We start from the raw sequence: 20,131 nt of genomic DNA on the forward strand, positions 1-20,131 counted from the left end.
TTTATTCTTCGTACCTATCTGAGGAATATTATAACCTAAAGATAGTGGCTTCCAATCGCTTTATTTGATCCACTCACTAGCTCTAGCTCTGGGAAGGACCCTTAAACTTTTCGAATTGTTGTGTTGGGTTCTATAACGTGCTCGAGGTGTAGCTTTCCTCAAACATATTTGATTTATTTTTTCTACCTACCTGAGGAATATTATAGCCTGAAGATAGCGGCTTTCCTTCGCATACAACCCGCCCACTCACCAGTACCGGGGGAGAAGGCGGCAACATCATAGAGATACTGTAAATACAGAAATGTTCGCGGCGGTTTTATGTTCGCAGTTTTTGCGATTGACTCTTTACAGCGAACGTATAACCACCGCGAAAAGCCGTTCCATTGTATGACTGTAGCACTAGAATACGCGAACTCAAAACCACTGCGAACACTCCAATCTCTCACTACCGCGAAATTAAATCCTCGTCATGATTGAGAACGTGTTTAATAGATACATTGACAGAAGTGTGCGGTAATCGTGTATACTTATAATTATCAAACTTCCCTTTTATTATGACCTTGGAATTTTGGTGCTCTATCATTTTGTATGATTAGTTATTAACTTCTGTGTTAATCTTTATGTCTATGTTTATTTCCATTTGTGTTTAGATTCATTCTTTGAACTGACATTTTCATTATGTAAAATTTATTACTTAATTTGGTTTCTTGCATTTATGCTGTAATCTTATGGTGGCCAACGTATAAGCTTGTAAGCTTTCGGCCACCCTAGGACATTTATATTATGATTCAATTATTGTTTTCACTTTTAGCTGTTGTATCTTTGATATGTGCAAGATAAACAATAACCCGCTATGCAATTAACTGGCTTCTACTGTTGCCACCTTTAATAGAAGGCTTCGTGGCTGGATTTTTTTTTTGCTGCTTATCACGTGCTGTGACGCAAATTTTGCTGGTAAAGTAAGCTTAGTTTAATGACATCTCTATATGTGAAAAAATACAGAAGGTTTCAGCTTGAATTTTGGGGTGCGACGCCTTCGAGCCCTCCCGACATATTTTTTGCCGGCAGCACAACATGGCAATATCTTGAAATCATGACCCCCTGAAACGCTATTTCGTGAATGTTGAGGGGCAAATTTTGCTGGTTGTATAACAGTTTTCTGATACATGTACAATGTACCTGGTTAGATTCATGGCAACCGTACAGCCTAAATCCTTGAAAGCTAAAGGGGCTTAATCTTAACCATTAGCTTACTAAGGTAGTCGTTTTGCACTAAGGTTGTAGTGGTACCAGATACGGCAGCAGGGAGAAGGTTAAATATATTTTCAGAGGCTAACATTAGCCAGCGCTCGAATGTCAATACCACGCCAGTCATAGAAGGTTATGTTTCCCCTGATCCGTCGAAACGTCTCGCCATAACAAAATTCAGCTGCAGGTTCACCTGATTTCGACTTTTTCAATAAGAGGGATATATTTGTTTAGGATTAAACCTCAGATAAGACATCGTAACCGTAGTTAGAATGTACTAAGGAATCTGGGAGATAGGGTTTTGTATTGTATTCGCGTAAATTTGGTCCCCGATCAACACAAAAGGCCTGGCTAAAGGATAATATAATTCTATTGTTGGGTATCAGAGGCGCATCGGAATATACCGAACAAAAGTGTATACGCACACTCAAAAATGCAGATGAATCAAATAACCACATGAAACTGCCTTAAGGCGTAACACACCACGTTTGTACAATTGGCGCTAGCTAGTATAGCTGTCATGACGCCCCTACGACCACTGAGGTCATGGGTCATGAGTGAGTGAGTGAGAGTATAGCGATGCTGATAGGTTTGGTCTACGCGTACTCATTACGGGTATGGAACCCTAACCTTCGATAAGTGTGGTGGGTTTCTAATTCAACGTGCTCTCCTTACACACGGGACATCCCGCTTAGCGTTCCATCCGAGGGACGTTCCTAACCGAAGCTAGGTACTCATTTTCAGCTGAGTCGATAAAATCAGTGTACATTAGTAGTGGAATTCGAACTTGCTGGGGATTCGAACCCAGAGCATTTAGATTATAGTTATACATCAAAAGCTTTAACCCTTTTGATTGAAGTCAAGAAGAAAAAAACCGCAAGGCCACTATTCCGCTGGACATTTTTAATTCTTGCTTTTGCATGTGCAATATCAAACGCTTGTCCAACGCCTAGGGGTCGAATCGAGTAAGGGATTGCATTCGTCATTTCGGATGGTGACGTAAAGCCGGCGGCCCCGTGTATGAGGGGGCTTCGGGCGTAAGCCTCAAGCGTCAAACCTCTGCACGTAAAAGAACCCAACACACTTATCGAGAAGAGTAGGGGTGACCCGATGTGCTTGGCCAAAAACGCGAGCCGTAGCGAAGCCGCATTGCACTACCACTAGCTACATGTACTTGAAAAAGCATTATGCTTCACCTCAATTGAGGATGACTGCTTTACTTTACTTTACTTGTCCAATGCCTTGTCTAAAAGACAGTTGGGCGGCACAACGGAAATAGAATTGATTGAATTGATATTGTCCAATAGAATTACTGGACCATAACCTTTTGATTCGAGGTCAATAACCCCAACCACACGGCCACAATGCCGCCGGGCATTTTGTCGCTTTTATAGGTTCGATATCAATCGAACGTTTTAACGTTTAGCTCAATGGTTTTATTGACATCAAGGCGATTTTTAATGTCACAACATTTATCCAAAAGGACACCCCTTTGGCGTCCTCATTGTTGTTCCGGTAGCATGGCAACTGTTGCTAGGTTACGGGATGGCTTCCGGGGGTCTGTCAGGTGTGTAAAGTCAGTGCACGATAGATTGTACATTCGGACCTGAGTCTACACATGAGTCGAACAGTTGTCTTACCAAAATGCACAAACTAAGGTCCAATTTACACACAGGTTTTCGGAGTCGACTTGGGGCTGTGTGTGTGGAGTTTTGGGCAGCTCAAGTGGAGTTTTTCTATTAGAAAACGCTACTTGAGTGGCTTATACTGGTTCTTTTTGCACAGTCTTGAGTCGACTCTAAGTTGACTCAAAAATGCGGGCGTAAGAGCTCGGAACCACTTTAAATGTGGACATACATAGCTAGATCGAAGTCTTATTTAAGTATCTAAATATGTTGCATTGTTACAATAGACGGTAAAGCCTCGGGTGTCGATCAAATAGTGCACAATTAATGCAGTGGAAAATGAAATACATTTCAATGTTAATGTCTCAAGCATGTATCCGAAAGAAATTGATTATCTAGTAGCAGTTGGTGCAATTTCTCCAATTTTCCCATGTCCAAAACCCCTCGAGATCAATATGCTATTTGTACTAAGATCAAAAATCTTTTATCATTGAAAACATGCAACATTTCATTTTTCGTTGTTTGCAAATGAGTCAAATCCCACAACAGTAACAAGGTCATAAACCAGGTGGCCCAAAATCGATGTTGACCTTTGTCTTCCCAATACCTACTAACATACCAAATATCATCATAATCCATCCAGAGGTTCTTAATTATTAATTGAGCTATGCTGCCTACAAAATCCGGACATACACACAGACACACAGACACACACGCACACACACACACAAGATTATGATCAAAAGTCCATACTCTACTATATACTGTCATATCTTTATTAAGAAGGTAAAATTACTAGAGAGATCATACTTAGTGTACACCAGCAGCTAGTTTCTGTTGTAATTCAAACAAAGAGGCACTAATACGTCTATGAAGGTTAGACATCCAGGTAATACGATACGCCAAATGAAAATTACTCAACGAACTGGATAGAATTTTGAAATGTTATCCAGTTGCTTGAGTAACTGTCATTTGTCGTAAAAAGGCACTAACTTTCTTTCGGCGACATCATTAGTGGGTTTTTTTTCTACACATCCGACGTGGGCCCATTGTCACGAGTTACTTTTAATGAACGCGTGGGAAAAAGTAAGTGAATGATTATATCTTAATACGGAGGAAAACAGGTAAGTATAATAATTGACGTAAAAATAAATGCGTGGGTTCCTTAAGTGCTCCCTACGTGGTTATCTATTAAAATGGAATAACTCATATAATTTTTATCCCAATTAAAGTTTTGTGGCGCCATCTAGTCTTCCTCATTACGTGTTGCCTTCGATTTGTTCGTAAGTAAACCTTCCTTAGGCCGTGTTGATTTGATAATATGGATGACATCCGCGCGCGCATCAATTTTCGTCCGTTTCAAAAAAATAATAATAATAATAATAAAAGATAAAAATTGGTCATACTGTAAATCATACAAAGCAGCAGCAAAAAGAGAAGATTTATGCTGTAAATGGCAAAATAATGTTTCGGAAAACGGAAAGTAATATCGTAGAATGCCACAATTAACTTCAAAGGTAAAGATGTTTTGAAAGAACAAAAATTAAGAATCCATTATTCGGTATACCATACACTGTGTGCTAAATTTTGTTCAACCTTCCTAACCACGTAGACTTCATACATTTATTTTTGGCAAACTTTTTCTTATTCGCACGCTCGCATCAGTTTTGGGGTCCCCAGAGGATGTCATCCATATAATCAAATCAACATGGCCTAACCAAATATGATTAGGTCCTTATGCTAGCGGTCGTTGACCTCGATCCATATAACGTGTAGGCTATTTTCTAACAAGATATAGGGTGTCGATGAAGTTTAGACATCCAGGTAGTAAGATATGCCAAATGACAGTTATTCAAACAACTGGATAAAAGTTTGAAACAGTCAGACTTTTCAGACAGCATCCGATATCTTGCATCAGTGACTGAAGAAAGGAACTAGAGAACCAGGTTTTCCGATTCTTTCCTAATTTTATCCGGTTGCTTGAGTAATTGTCTTTTTGCGTAGATATAAGGTGGTTAACAAACCACGGGTGAAAACCCCAAAAACATTGATTCTTCTATGCCGCTTTTCTGAGGGAGATGTTAACCATAGATGTATGTTTGTTTTGCCTAAGGCCCTTTTGATTTAATTATAGGGATACCATATCTCTGGGGGCCCTAAAACTGATGCGAGCGTGCGAATAAAACAAAAGTTTGGCGAAATAAAAAGTTGCCTTCATTATGAAATCGACATGATCAGGAAGGATGAACAAAACCAAACATACAGAGCATGGTATGCCGAAATGTAGATTCTTCTTTTTCTTTTTCTTTCACAACTTCTTCCTTGACTTTAGAATTGATTTTGGCATTCTATGACATAAGCATCCGTTTTCCGAAATATATGAATATCTTTAATTCACAACATATATTTTCTCATTTTGCAGCTGCTTTTTACGATTTACGGTATGGCCGAAACATTTCATTTTTTGGAAACGGACGAAAATTGATGCGCGCGGATGTCATCCAAATAATCAAATCAACATCGCCTGAATTACTAAATCAAAACGTGTCGAGCAAGGTTCACAAAACTCACCATAGGCGACCTCCCATATATGGAGCGCGTCCCTTGGTGACGTCAGCACGGCAATTGGAGGCTGCCTTAAAAGGAGTGATGACGTCAGCAGTGCCCAGGAGGTCGCCTTTCTGAGGGAGTTACATGCCGCGTGAACGGGCAGAAATGTAGGTCGAACTCCTAATGCTCAAAACGTTATGTCTTTTCCCATAGCAGATAGCGCGCTGTACATTTGTCCTCGCTACGGCTCGCGTTTTCATCCAAGCAGACCTAGTCACCCCTACTATTCTCGATATCATAGTGGTGTGTTCTTACAAGCTTAAGGCTTGAGCAAGGAGTTTGAATATGGAGATTTAACCTCCTTGGTTTGACGCATGAAGCTTACACTCCAAGCTCCCCTATACACGGGGCCGCCGGCTTTACGTCACCATCCGAAATTACTGGTAATCGGTTTTGATTCTATAGTTACCAAAACCAATATTTAGGCGGTCAATGAACTTGTTTAGAAAATGTACGTTGTTGAAAGCTCCCGAAAATACCATCGCACAGGAAAGCTGTACCAATATATAGAGCAGAGTTCACCAAAAAACAATTGGGGACTTAAATTGATGTATTTTGAGGCACTTTTATCGTGCTTGGTGTTGTCTATTTTGAGGTTTGAGATTTGCGTTTTGTTCAGCTTTAGTTGGCAGGCATAAAGAAAAGCAGAAAAAATAGACAGCCCGATAAAAATGCCTAAAATGACGTCAAAAAAGTCGGCGCCTAACCTTTGCTTAGAGGGTAGGATAGTGGTGAGCGCAAACTATCTAGAATGGTACCAAGGCCAGGACTATGCTTGATCGAGATTGAACAGTCTGGCAGCGTCATCTAGCGAACTAGAATGGTATCAAAGGCTTCTGGCGAAAAATGCGAAGACGCGAGCCAGAAATGTAGAGAATGTCTTTTTCAGACAAAACTAACCATACTATGGTACGGTATTATGCTACACATTCGCAGTAATCTCTTAAGCTAGTGATATTTGTCATTTTCAGATTTTGTGGCCAAATCGTGTTGCAGTACCAACAGTAGCTGATAGATGCCGCTGTGACGACGTCTATAATCACATCCGAACTCATAACATGTCTGGAGTAAGAGTATTTAGTGAGATATTCTTAGATATTACAAGGGATGGCACTTAACACCCATTTTCTTACTTGAGATTGAAAATGAGTACCTAGCTTTATAAAATTAAAACATGCATCTAGTACTGTGTATTGTTATAAACAGAAGAGCTATTGCGTATCCAGGAATTTTTCGATGAATTCAAGGTTATAAGGTATCATTCATGAGTTTTTTCGCCCCATAGGATTACACGTTATAATACGTGTTTTACATGGGCGCGTTCGTAATGAAGATATATAAAATGTGCCAATGTTTTTCATTCCATGTTGAGAACATTTACTCTGGATTAGATCTATGTAAAAAATTGACAACATTTTCACTACATACAATCTCTTTTTATAGCAATTACAAACTGTATTTTGCTACACCCCCAAAAAACCACTTTCCAGCTGCAAGCGCATGACCGTATTACACACGATGCCCGGGCTGTGGACGTCCGACCTCGCGCGCGGCTGCCGAACTTTGCCTGCTAATTTCTTCAGTTACAAACAAGCTTTCATCAGTTTGACGCTTGAGATCAGCTGGGCTAGCTAAAAGGAATTCCCACCGATAAAGACACACGTTCATGCAGCCGTTCATTTTTTGGGGCACGGACTCCTTCAGACTGTACACTCGGAATGAGACCATAATTCGTGAGCTTTGAATAATTGAATTCGGAAAATTCCTTGAAAATCATCTTCAGAAAAACCAGATCGAAAAGCTCTATTCATTATGGGTTGAAAATGCCGGAATATGATGTCACTTATTCTAACAATTGGTCAATTTAATCATCGGATGAGTCCCCGTTAGACGGTCAGTACGGCGTAAGTTGCAAATGGCTGGAGAGCACTATATGACGGATTTAAGTAAAAAGAGTTCCACGACCTCATACCTTCGACAAATGATATTAATCTTTATGACTGACGTATCATGAGTGTTTCTCATTGATTATAGATCATATCGGGGGATTATCTTCTCCACCCAAACAACAGAAGTTGTCCAAAGTATGACCTCAACAAGGAAGGCTATTCTAACATTTATCATCAATTATGAAAATTAGGTTTCATTAGCTTAATTTATATTGAAAGACGTTTACATTCACATAACTTCCCACTGTCTTACCACCGGTAAATCTGCTTCGAGCTTATCAACCGCCATTAACATCAATCTGCCGGGTTACGTAAATCCGCGACTTTGAAAAACAGTGGGTCTGAGAGATCTCTAGTGCAGCACCCCCCCTCCAGATGCAGAGTTTAGATATACAGGAGTACATTATACTGGGTGACGTTGGGTTGGAGATCTGTTTGGACTTTGGACGTATCTTTTCAGGGTGGTGGAATCATGTATTCTGGTGGAATTATGTTAGTAGATGTTAACTTCCAAATGGAAAAGAAAGAAAGTGAACAAGAAACAAGGAAATCACACTAAGACAAGTCCATCTCTTTACATCATGTTATGACAATTTATTAAACATTTTCTCAAGCACACAGCAACCTTAGACAATCTACATACAGACCCAAAAAAATGAAAAATCACATTTTTCACATGCAACATATTGCAGTAATCTTCCCAAAATAAATGTCTATCTAAAAATTGGTACAAAGCCATTTATACAAGAATTCTATCATAATTCTAAAAGCAGAAGTGTTATCAACTGTTTTGAAAGCCAATTTGAAATAGCTTTTGAGTACATACGTACAAACTTACCAGCATAAACTATCTTTACATTGTACTTTAAATGCCTTCCTCGAAATACAATTACTTTATGGTCATACAACAATGTACCCACCATGCCATGGAAATCAATTTTGCAATCATTTTTTTTCTCCAAAAATCAGTTGACCTTTTAAAGGAAGGACTTCAACAAAATAAATCATTACAAAGTCACATACAAATAGATATTCTTAATTGCACATTGAAATATATAGCTGTTATGTATGACATAACATAATCATTTCAAGACAGAGTGCGTAGGTCATATCATTCAATCACTTATTCGTCAACGCAGCTGGAACAATAGCATGTGGCTACCGACTGTGCTTCTGGATACAAAGATCCAGAGTTCGAATCCCCGCTGTTGTTGCTCGCTTGCATGCTATGCAGTAAGGAGGATGGAGCATTTATGCACAAATTTTGTTAAAAACCCAATTAAAAAAAATTGTGGTATAAAATACTGTCTCTTTGTGCAATATAATATTTAACAAGCATAGCGACTTCCCCTAGCTACAGTATAAAACTCAAGACTAGCTATGCAGCCTTGTAAATGTGGCTTTGTTTGCAGTAGCAGCATTTAGAAAATTATTAAATGATCAGAAATGGCCCAAAACATGCATGCTGTAAATCTTAAAATGCCTGCGGTAGAATTATTCTCGTAGTGCCCCTTCTCTGCAAAATCAAGACAACTCAAATATGCATTTTTATGCTACTGTATTTTGCCCACAAACTTAATTAAAATATGGCTAAAGTAAATCTCCGCAAAAATAAATGAATTTACAGTTATCTTGCTTCATTCAATACTGAACATTGGTAAAAAAATTCGTGAAAATCACAATTCTTAATCTTTTATACAAAAGTGGTAACTTCCAACATGCGTCCATCCATCTATACATTACTATAGAACACAATTTCTCTGCAAAGCACCAAATTTCTATAGCATCACTTATTACAGCTAGTAGGTATATTGCATATCTATGAAAAAAAACTTTTCGATACCGCAAGCTTGCATTGCTGGTTTGCATTTCCTATAAAAAGGCTTGAGCATGACATTTTAACACTTCGAATACTTAGTATTCAAATGTAGAAGAGTTCATTTGAAATTAAAAAAAGTCCAGCTCAGTCCAACACACATTGAAAAGTATGGCTTTGGAGAGTCACATAACCAGAATTAGAGTCACATGACCAGAATCATGAATCACATGACCAGAATCAAGAGTCACATGACCAGAATCAAATCACATGAGCAGAATCAAGAGTCACATGACCAGAATCAAGAGTCACATAACCAGAATAAAGAGTCACATAACCAGAATCAGGTCACATGACCTTAATCAAATCACATGACCAAATACAAGTCACATGACCAGAATCAAGTCACATGACCAGAATTAAGTCACATGACCAGAATCAAGTCACATAACTAGAATCAAGAGTCACATGACAAGAATCAAGAGTCACATGACCAGAATGAAGTCACATGACCAGAATTAGATGCAACATGATCAGAATCAGTAGTCAATACCAAACTCAATATGGTAATAAATGGCTGTATATCATTGGTTAATTTTCATTCACTGATGAAGACTGAAAAATAGAGCCCAACCCTTTGAAACTTGTAGAAAACACTTTTTTTTTTAAAGATTGAAAACAAAATCATGCATCAGAGTGATCAGACAAATTATAACCACTACATTTACCTACAACATACATAGACCAGGAAGCATTTAGATGTTTTGTATATCATAATTGACAATTCCTTTTCCATACCCTTCCAGAGGGTCAGAAGGCATACAAAGCTTAATCTAATTATCAAAGTTGACTTGAACATGTAGTTTTGGTTCAGCTTGGTGTGTTGCAACGTATAAGAAAGTTTGACCAATCAGAAGTGGCAGCCAGTCACAAGCAACCAATCAGAGGATAGAACATTTGCCCTTGAGTTTGCCCTTGCCACCCTTCTTCTTTTTCTTGTTGTCAGGTGTCTGTCTCCTAGTGGGGAAAAGAAACAACAACACGAAAAACAAGTTTTACAATTAAGGTTGTTACTGTCACATTGTCCACAGTTCAACAAATCAAATCAATTTTAACTGATAAGACATTCTCAAACTGGCGTAAATCAATCTATTTGTTTGTAAACTGGTTAGAATCTTAGATTACTTTTTACTCTTTTCGAAATGACTATATAGCAGAAATGTTTGTGGCGGTTTTATGTTCATAGTTTTTCGCGGTGGACTCTTTACTACGAATTTAAAGCCACTGTGAAAAGCTGTTCCATTGTGTGACTGTAACGCTACTAATACTAACGTTTCAAACGCCAACTTAAAACCACCGTGAACACTCCATTTTCTCCCTACCGCAAAATTAAATCCCCGCTAATATTTCTGTATTTACAGTATACAATTGTAAGTGTATGAGTTGAGAGACCTATCAAGAACATTTTGCAAGTAAGAGATTGACCAAAGGTGTAGCAGACTAGAATACACAGTGGCCAAAATATACACGGGTACATTCTAGCTAAGGGTATGTTCTGGCCTGGCACACCTGTACATTACAGAGTAGACAACTCACCTAATGACTCTAACTACTTCATGGAAGGCAGCATCCACATTTAGGGGAGGGTCCTTAGCACTGGTCTCAATGTACGGGATCTGAAACAAACACAATGAATGAATGATGAAAATCAAGCAAAGCCTATACACTAATTAAATCAATAATCTGCAATTTTTGGACTTCATATGCGTCAAAAACAGCTTACAGAAATCCTTATAGAAAAACAACTTTACAACCTATTTAAATTTGACAATGGTAGTGTCAGACACAAAACTAGGATGCTTGAGCTTTTTAGGCATCCAATACAATCTGTCGAATAGGGTATTATTCTAATTTTTACATTCTGAAATCATCATATCAAAATAAAATGGGTTACACAATTAAGTAACTGTTAATGAAGCAACTGGATAAAATTTGGAAATGCACAAATGTTTACAAATTTTATCCAGTTGCTTGAGTAACTGTTTAGTTGTGTGTACCTTATTACCTGGATGTCTAACCTTCATTAACGTAAAATTTTCTAACCTTCATTAACGTAAAATAGGTTGTTCAATAACATAAGTATTACTGATAATTTAATTTTACTCAATCTAGAGCAATTTCTCTTACATTTATTCTTACATTGATGATAGAACACTAAAGTAGTTTTACTTACATTTAGAATACATGAGTTTCACTTACATTTAGTTCTGTAGCTTGAGCTTTACCCTGGTCCTCTGACACCTTTCTCTGGTGAACAAGATCCACTTTATTGGCCACGAGGATCATGGGATAGGAGTCCCTATGGAACAAGGTAGCCTCAATTTTAGCAACACAAAACCATAGACAAAAATGTACAGCCAAAAAAAGTCCAATTATCAAACTAAAAACAATACGATGAGGAACATTTAGTTTTATTTCATTTCAATCATTTTCTAACCTTTGACCTTTAGTTGGCCATAAGCAAACCATTTAGTTTACCAGAAATTTATCAGAGCCACACAATAGAAACAAACAGAGAGTGACAGTTCTAAAAATAGCCCTTTTCCTGTGCCCAAGCTGCTATGTGTTTGCACCACCCCCTTGAGGTGTTGTCAAAAACGAATGCCCTAGGAAATGCATTTGTAGACTCTCTTGCATAAATGAATGTATTTCCAAACCAAGCCCAATTCTACAAAGCAGGCTCCGCCCCTGAAGTGTCACCAAAAAATCCTGTGATATTTAAGGTAGAGATGGTAGCACTGACAAGACAGATACAGATGGAACCGCACTACAACACCTACACACGTGAGTGGTACTCACATATAGGTACCCACCCTGGAAAATCTTCAAGAGAAAATACAAAAATCACTGATACACAGAAGAAAAAATGTGCAATTTCCAGCTACTTGTGCCAAGAATTTATAATCTTTAATATCACAAACATGAAATTATGGAGCAGAGTGCAAGACTTAGCAAAAAACAACAGTTTTCTGACCCCTCATTATAAGTGACTGCAAACTCACAATGAATACATGATCTGCCTTCCATGTGTCATTGCTTTACAAAGATTTTACAACTCATGATTTGAACAGTGTCACAAAATCAAAGCGACGCCAACTTGGATCTGTGCAATGGCCAAGCGAGTAGAGTGTTTGCCTTGTATTTTGGTAGGTCGTGAGTTTGATCCCTGGTCAAGTCATACCGAAGACTTTAATAAGGGTACATACTGCTTTCTCTAGATCCGCTTAGCACACAGAATTTGGACAGAATATATGGCAGTTGAATACACACCACTAGCAGTGGACTAGCCCCCTGCTGTAGTGATTGCACAAAGTTGTGTGGCCCAAGGGCTTTGATTCGGAGATGGGTGCCACCATAGGCGCAACGATGTGCGGTGCAGGTAGGAATTATTATATATTATAAGGACTTAGAACCTAAAGAAAAGTCTATTGAACAAGGTAAGATCCAGATTTGGAATTGGTGCAAACTGTTTTCCTTTCCATTTCCTGTTATATATTGTATGATTGTGTGATTATCATTGAAAGGGGTTCTCAATTTTTGTGATCATAGACTATTGTTTTGTGATTTTATGTTTCAGTTTTTTTGTGTGTGAGTCACTTATTTTGTATGTGTGCCATGGCTTTTTATGGTGTCTTGAAAATCAGTAAAAAGAGAGAAATAGAGAGAGATGGAGAGAGAGAGAGAGAAAAGTCTGCCGATCTATTCTTTGTCTTATCAATTGATATCCTTCTAAGTCATCTTTAATTTGTTGACCAAGCATTTGTTACATTTCCAAATGACCCCTTGCATCTCCTCCAAACTCGACCTCTATGAAAAGCTGCCCTGAATGCCGAATAGAGCAATTTCGAGAGTAAATAAAGGCACAAACAAACAAATAAACAAACCTGTCCTTGACTCTGAGGATCTGGGTGTGAAACTGGGTGATGTGCTCGTAGCTGGCCTTGTCGGTGACGGAGTAGACCAACAGGAAACCGTCCCCCGTCCGCATGTACTGTTCCCGCATGGCGCTGAACTCCTCCTGTCCAGCAGTGTCCAGTACTGCACCACAGAAAAACGCACAAGTCAGGCCACTACTTATTAGCATACGGCCACTACTTATTAGCATACGACCTTGTCTCGACCTCGTCTTCAACTGAATCATCTGAAAATTGTCTTCACCGTATTAGAATATATTTAAATGTTTTTGACTAGTAATCAAAAATCATTTTCTAATAACCGCGGCTAATTAGTAGGTATCAAGATGTGCAAACGTACGTTTGCAGCTTTGATCATTAATATGCATGTATGGAAAACATAGTTTCATTGGAGGTGCATGTACCAAAGTACTTTATTTTCTCTTAGAAAAAAATTGTATTTGTGGAATTTTGATTTGATAATGTCATCAATATGGTTGGAAAAAATCATTTTTAGAATTCTTTCATGGCCTTAGCTGAGCTATCAATATACAGTACAACTACAGTTCTTTCTTAATTCAATAACGAGAAAACATAATGGAAAGTCAAAATGCCAATTTAGCCAGGGTACAAGTTTCAGGGTTCAAAATATGCACTTAAAACATCTTGTGTTTCTGTTTTTCCAATATGTAATTTTGATTATGTGATATTACCATTCCCGTATCGTTACTTCAGCAAAATGATTACATAACAATAAGATTATTTACCATCCAAGATGGCCCATTCCCCATCAATCTCTGTGTGCTGGATGTACGAGTCCTCAATTGTCGGGTCATAGTCTGCCACAAACATTTTCTGGAAGAACTGTATTGTCAGGGCGCTTTTCCCCACACCACCGTCCCCGACCACAACAAGTTTGTAAGTCCGCAGGTTTTCCGTCGGCGGTCCACTTGAGGCGTTCATTTTCTCGTGTCAGTACGAACCGCGGTCCTTTTCAAAACAAAGTCCTGTTTCCAGTGAAGCAGGTGTCGCGTGGTAGAGTTTGAGTCAGTAGAGACAATGTGCAACTGAAGAATGTCGGAAGGCTCTCGGTATAGCAGCTGTTGTCTCTAATCTTGTATATGTGGAAAATCCATAAAAACAGCGTTGGCGTCCATCAACATTTCCCAGAATTTCTTGGTCTTCTAGTCATGCCCTGAAGCAAAGAATAAAACAGAGTTAAGAAAGAGAATTCACCTTGAAAAAAGAACTATGCCTACATTTAAATTTGTAGTGTAAGCTATTGAGCAAACATTGCTTTTTGTAAATGAAGCAAAAGCCAAAAACAGCAATCTTCGAGCAGATCATGAAAGAATAGAATTGTTCTGACTGGGTCCTAAGATCTGACCGCTAAGCCCTCTGAGGCCATTTGTCAGAGAACAGGGCAAATCAGAATGTCAAAATCTTCCTATCCAACCTATGCTTGAAGAGTAAAAAAATACAGTGGTAAGATAGTTAATTGTTATTTTTTTGACCAAACAACAGTCTCAGCATTTTTTTCCTAACCATTGCACAATACTTAACAATAACATGTTACTTGGTAATGTCAACAGACTTCCTGCAGAAATGGTTTACTAAACACCAAACAGAGATACTATTATCTGTGCAGTTCCAGGCTCAAACACCCGAGGCAAAAACTTACTGAGCGACACTTCCGGACCTGTCTGAAGAAAAAGCCTGGGAGCTTTATTTGTTAAATTTAACTAGCCTCTACCAGGCTCCAGAGTAGGCTGGAAAGAATAGAATTGGCCAAATAGACAGATGTCATGCTAGCCTGGATGCCAGTCCCCCAATCTCTAAAATATCTATCGTGTGGGAATAGATATTTTAGAGATCAGGGGTCTGGCATCCAGGCTAATGTCATGCTAGAGGAGTTATTAGTTGGCTGGGAGTGTTCCAGCCTGGAAGAGCCTAAAATCTAACTGGGATACAAAATTTTGCATTGCATGCCCCGAAATACTGCAAATTATGAAATATTTAGGGTGGTCTGATTTTCGCAGTTTTTCAGCTCTCACTGGTCCGAGGTCGTCACATTGCAAACAAAAGCTCTGAAATATTAATTTACGGTAGTTTTATTTTCATGGTGGCTTTCCACTGCAAAATCATGACACCCCAAATATGTGTTTTCGTACTAAAGAATTGTTTCCACAGCAAACATAAAATGCCACACAAACCTCCTTTATACTCCTACCACAAAATAAAATCCCCAGGAAAATGAATAAATTTACAATACCCTTCCATGCTTTATCTGTCCATCAACTCCAACTTGATAGTTTTATGACATCAACGCAAACCTACAACCATTCTGCAGTATATGGTAGCGCTACTAGTAGATCTGTGACACAGTTTTTGAAGATGACTCATATGGGTATCATGTGACAATCACAGTGGTCTTGTTGTTACAACTGGCTTGTCCCTTTAACTGATTTATGGTTCACTACACTAACCGTTCCCCGAGGCTCCATTAGGGATTATCTGTGACCTTTTTTAGTCTCCAAGCAGATGTTAGGGAAGAAAATTGTAACGTTTTTTGACAGCCAGGTTTTTCTGGCAGGCATCTACCAAAAGTTATATATGTACTAGCTCAATTGGTAGTAGAGTCACAGTTGAGCTCTTGGTTCCAATTAGTTGATAACTGGGAGACCCCGGTTCGAATGCGGGGAAGGACATCCCGGTTGGAGCTGCATTCGACTTTCAGAAGGGACATAAAATGCAGGTTCTGTGATTGAGGAAGTGTCTCGACCACATCAAAAAATAAAAGGCACTACAACAGCCTCATTACTCAGATGGGTTACTCTCCAAGCAGAGGTAAGGTCAGGGTATTTTCAACATATTTTGGCAGTATTTTATGTTTATCTATTTTTGTTGGTTCTTCTTACTCTCCAAGCAAAGGTATGGTCGGGGTATTTTCGACGTATTTTCGCGGTATTTTGTATTTATTCTTTTTGTTGGGTCTTCCTCCTAGTAGAGATGGGTACCTATACTGGCTGTACATTTGTACTTCAGATGAATAATAATGAAAATATCTATGTCACTTTTCTGATATCAGCTGACTGAGACTGGATTAAGTTACAAGTATTAGTCATGTTGGGTGGAAAGTGCCCCCTCCAAATAAGGCAACAAGGCCATGTTCAACAATTATATTTCAAAAACATGTACATGATTATAGATCACAATAGCTTTGTAAAGTTTTAAAGCTCATGGGTTGGACCATAGGCTGTAGGCCTCGGAAGGAGAGTTTGTACTTATTATATATATATATGTGATAGGCCCGAAAGGCGCTCTCGCCCGAAGCGCGCCCAAAGGGCGCGCGGATCCCGAACTTACCCGAAAGCCGCCCTCGCCCGAAGCGCGCCCGAAGGGCGCGCCCCGTGGCGCCGCAGACGCCAAGAGCGAATTCCGAGCGAAGCGAGGAATGAGCGATAGGTACGAAACGTCATTTCAAACAACCTATTTTTCTGCTAATTCCCTCGACTCAGGCACTTGGCTTGGTGGTGATTCTCATGTTTGGTGTCTTATTTACCCATGGAAAACACCTAGTTGATAATATACCGATGACAAAGGATGATACGAGGCATTTTGTAACGCCCGAAAATCCTTCTTTTCCCGACATGACCGTTACCGGCAGTATGCCTGCACCGCTGTTCACGGAACAATGACATCATGGCCAGCCGGGCCGGTGCCATGCACGCAAGGGGTTTCGGCACCGCTATTAACTAAACTATCATTATGATAAGCGTTGGAAATGCCAGGATTGTGAACATAGATATCTTATTCATCATATATTTGTCTACCAGCATTGTACATGCGTTCCTATTTGCTTCTTACGCACTCACTAGATATCGTAATTCTAGCCAGATTTACCAGCTAAAATCAGACGATAAACGTGCTAAACCGTCCATTAAAACGACTATGACGTATCTGCAGTGTAACACAGCTTTTGTTAGCATGCTGTTACTTTGTTACGTTGCCAAATGGGGACTGCAATAGACAGAAACAGGTCCGGGTTGGCCCCCGAAAGATCGATGACACCCCTTCTGGTAACGGTGAGTAGGAGTGCGGATTTCGTACCCTTAGATATTTTGAAGTTAGCTTCACCGAGCGACTTTCGCGCAAGGGACGACGGGAGGCCGACGGGTATTCGCATAACTACCGACCGGGAGAGTCTTACGCAACTGCTCAGCGGGGAAGAAAACTCGCTATTGTTTGAGTCCGCGGAGCTGAGGCCAAATGCCCATGGTTGGACAAGTCCATAGGCCCAAATGCCCGTGGTAAGTGAGAGTGCAAAATCCAGCTATTGGACTGTTGGACGTACTATGGAAATAGCGATTGGGCCAGTGGGATCTTTTGGATGCCCTACACTTCTTTTTCTTTTTTACTGAAAAGTAAAAGAATTTCCTTGCTGCTAGTAAAAATGCATAAAAGTAAAAACATGTCATTTAAATTTCAGGCCAGTGAAATGTTGGGTCGGCCAAGTGGAGATGAACATGTACATGTACAGTACTTGCCCTATAGCCAATCCTCAAGTCAAATTCTAGCAAAAATATAGTCCATCCACTCAAATCAACATAAAGGCTTTAGATTCATATCAGTTTAATTCAATTATTGCTTGTTCAAAAATGCCTTCTAATTTTTCTGGGTCACAGTGTAACATTTTTTGCCATGAATAATCTAATTATGACATACCCTTTTAATAATTAACATGACTTATTTATGCCACTGGACCAACTTCAATAAAAATGTATTACCCTATTTCTGTTGCATATATATTTAGGTATTAACATTTCTAGTTTTTATTGTGCGAAATGAAGATTTCAAATGGCATTTCAATGTTGAGAACTTTGCAAGAAGTCCTGATATAATTACAAACCTTCTGCTTCGATATTTTCATTCACCTAATTGTAACAATGTTGATTTATTTCCAAACACATCATGTTGATATTCAGATGTGAAACCAATATTGCAGTGGCCGACAGTCGAATGAATAAAGAAATGAAAGAATCAAGGAGAGGCAAAAGTAAAGAAGAAATGCTGAAAGTCCGCCGTGATCCTAATAGGCGGACTTATAGCTTGACTTGTTTGTGTTTGATAACATCTTTTATGTCATACCTGGGCCGCGAAAACGTTCGATACGGGTGTTAATTTTGTGATAATTTTGCGTATCACTCGGGGTTTTACTTGTATCACACAGGCTTCCATAGAACATTTCGAATGCATTTCGAGCGCGCCAGTTGCGCCGCCGTCGAAAAATTTGAATACCGGATTCGGAGGTTGGAATCAATGTTAGTTTTTTGTTCGAGGACACAAAACTCCCTCAACTTCTGGCGCATTCCGTATATTGAAATGTGTGTTCCTACCCGCGGTCAGGCTGGTACCTCGGGTGATACAGAATACCCCGTGTTGTATTCTTTATGTAACTAATCAATAAGTAAGTGTTAGAGATTTATTGATAAGTTAATAAGTTTATTAATAAGACTGTTAAGAAGTTTATTGATTAACATTTAACACTAGGAAGAAGTTAACAAAAACAAACAAGTTAAGCAAACAATGACGCTTGACAACAAGAAATTCACAAAAACAAACAACAGAGATAGCAGACTTCGCCCCCTTGACGGTAAGTGCCCTCTAGTAGAACATGCAGATACTGCAGTGAGGAAACACACACACAAACTGACACACACAGCGCTAGCAAACAAACAAATAGACAGACAAGCCTAAAACAATTGATTTGGAGGGAAAGAAGCACAACACTAGCTCCATAAGTGCAACCAGACACGTATCTAACATTACATAGTATAATTTCAAGTATAGTAACACACGAGAGGAGCATTATAATGATATAACATTATATTATAATTTTATACAAAATCAACATGCTTTGTTTTGCCGAACACTCAGGCTTTACGATCGACAACAAAATATAACTCAAAGTCAAACAAAAGCTGACATGATAGATTCTATCGTCAGTATCATTTCATCGCGGAAAAGCGAACACAACTGGACTACGCTGCGATATTATTTTCCTGCACTGCATGCCGCAATGTAGCTGTCATACCCTCACAGGCCCCTTTGTGCATCTGCAAGGTCCGAGCTGATCGTGGGATTATGCATTGTTTTGCACGATTTGCACCGCTCTTTCTGCACGTTGCAATGCTCCAGAGATGCAATGAAGCTAAAATGCACCACTCTGAGCTGCAATTTCGCCCTAAATTGGAGGTAGAACAGAAAAACAGGGTGCTCAACCCCGCACTTACCTCACCCGCCAGCCATGATGAGTTAGCTGACCCAGGTCAGGATTTTGGAAGGTCAGGGCCACGCCCATCATTCAAATCCTGCGCTCTGATTGGATAACGTAGATTTCTAGAGCGAACCTGATTGGACAAAGATTGTTCTAAAAATAGACCATGGGTATAAAGAGGATGACACATGCACAGATGGGGGTAAACATGAGATAAAAGCTAAGCAGATGCAAGGCAGATGGCCGTGTACATGTGTTTTATTAGGAGTCCGTGTCCAAGCTCACGTATTGTTCATTTGTCGGAACGCGTTAACGGTGATCATGGAAAATGTGCACCAGCTAAATCTATCTATACCTCAAAATGCATTATCTATTAATACCTCAAAATGCAATTATGCATTATGCATTCCATGATAGGACCATTCAAAAACGCAACATATGTGCATGCAATTGAGACTTAGAGGGACATTGATTGATAAAAGATATGCAAATGAAGATCTAATTTGGATAATTATTGAGAAAATACTGTAATTTGATATTAGTAAATAACTGGACTTTCATACTTGTGTGGCATGTGGACGCTATGTGAAGGTGAACATGGTTGAATATTGATTATGTAAATGAGATCCTAGTTTGCATAACTTGATCAGAAA

At 39.2% G+C, this 20,131-nt stretch overlaps 1 protein-coding gene across 5 annotated transcripts; it reads right to left on the reverse strand.

Annotated features, from left to right (window-relative positions):
- Positions 1 to 8,001: 8,001 nt before the first annotated feature.
- On the reverse strand, positions 8,002 to 19,585 carry LOC136447092 (ras-related protein M-Ras-like). Of its 5 annotated transcripts, XR_010757692.1 has the most exons (8): positions 19,495 to 19,585; positions 13,969 to 14,396; positions 13,193 to 13,346; positions 12,108 to 12,131; positions 11,508 to 11,607; positions 10,845 to 10,924; positions 9,644 to 10,265; positions 8,002 to 9,605 (listed from the first exon to the last, which is right to left on the reverse strand). XR_010757692.1 is itself a non-coding variant. In XM_066445776.1 (7 exons), exons 2-7 carry the CDS (start codon positions 14,162 to 14,164, stop codon positions 10,190 to 10,192), a joined length of 630 nt encoding a protein of 209 aa, XP_066301873.1. In that variant the 5' UTR covers positions 14,165 to 14,396; positions 19,495 to 19,585; the 3' UTR covers positions 8,002 to 10,189. The 5 variants fall into 5 exon arrangements, 4 of the variants coding, with proteins under 4 accessions (XP_066301873.1, XP_066301874.1, XP_066301875.1 ...); XM_066445776.1 differs by having other exon boundaries at positions 8,002 to 10,265; XM_066445777.1 differs by lacking the exon at positions 19,495 to 19,585 and adding an exon at positions 15,474 to 15,599 and having other exon boundaries at positions 8,002 to 10,265.
- Positions 19,586 to 20,131: the final 546 nt, after the last annotated feature.

The sequence above is a fragment of the Branchiostoma lanceolatum genome, chromosome 13 (genome assembly GCF_035083965.1).
Source record: "Branchiostoma lanceolatum isolate klBraLanc5 chromosome 13, klBraLanc5.hap2, whole genome shotgun sequence".
Lineage (NCBI taxonomy): Eukaryota > Metazoa > Chordata > Leptocardii > Amphioxiformes > Branchiostomatidae > Branchiostoma > Branchiostoma lanceolatum.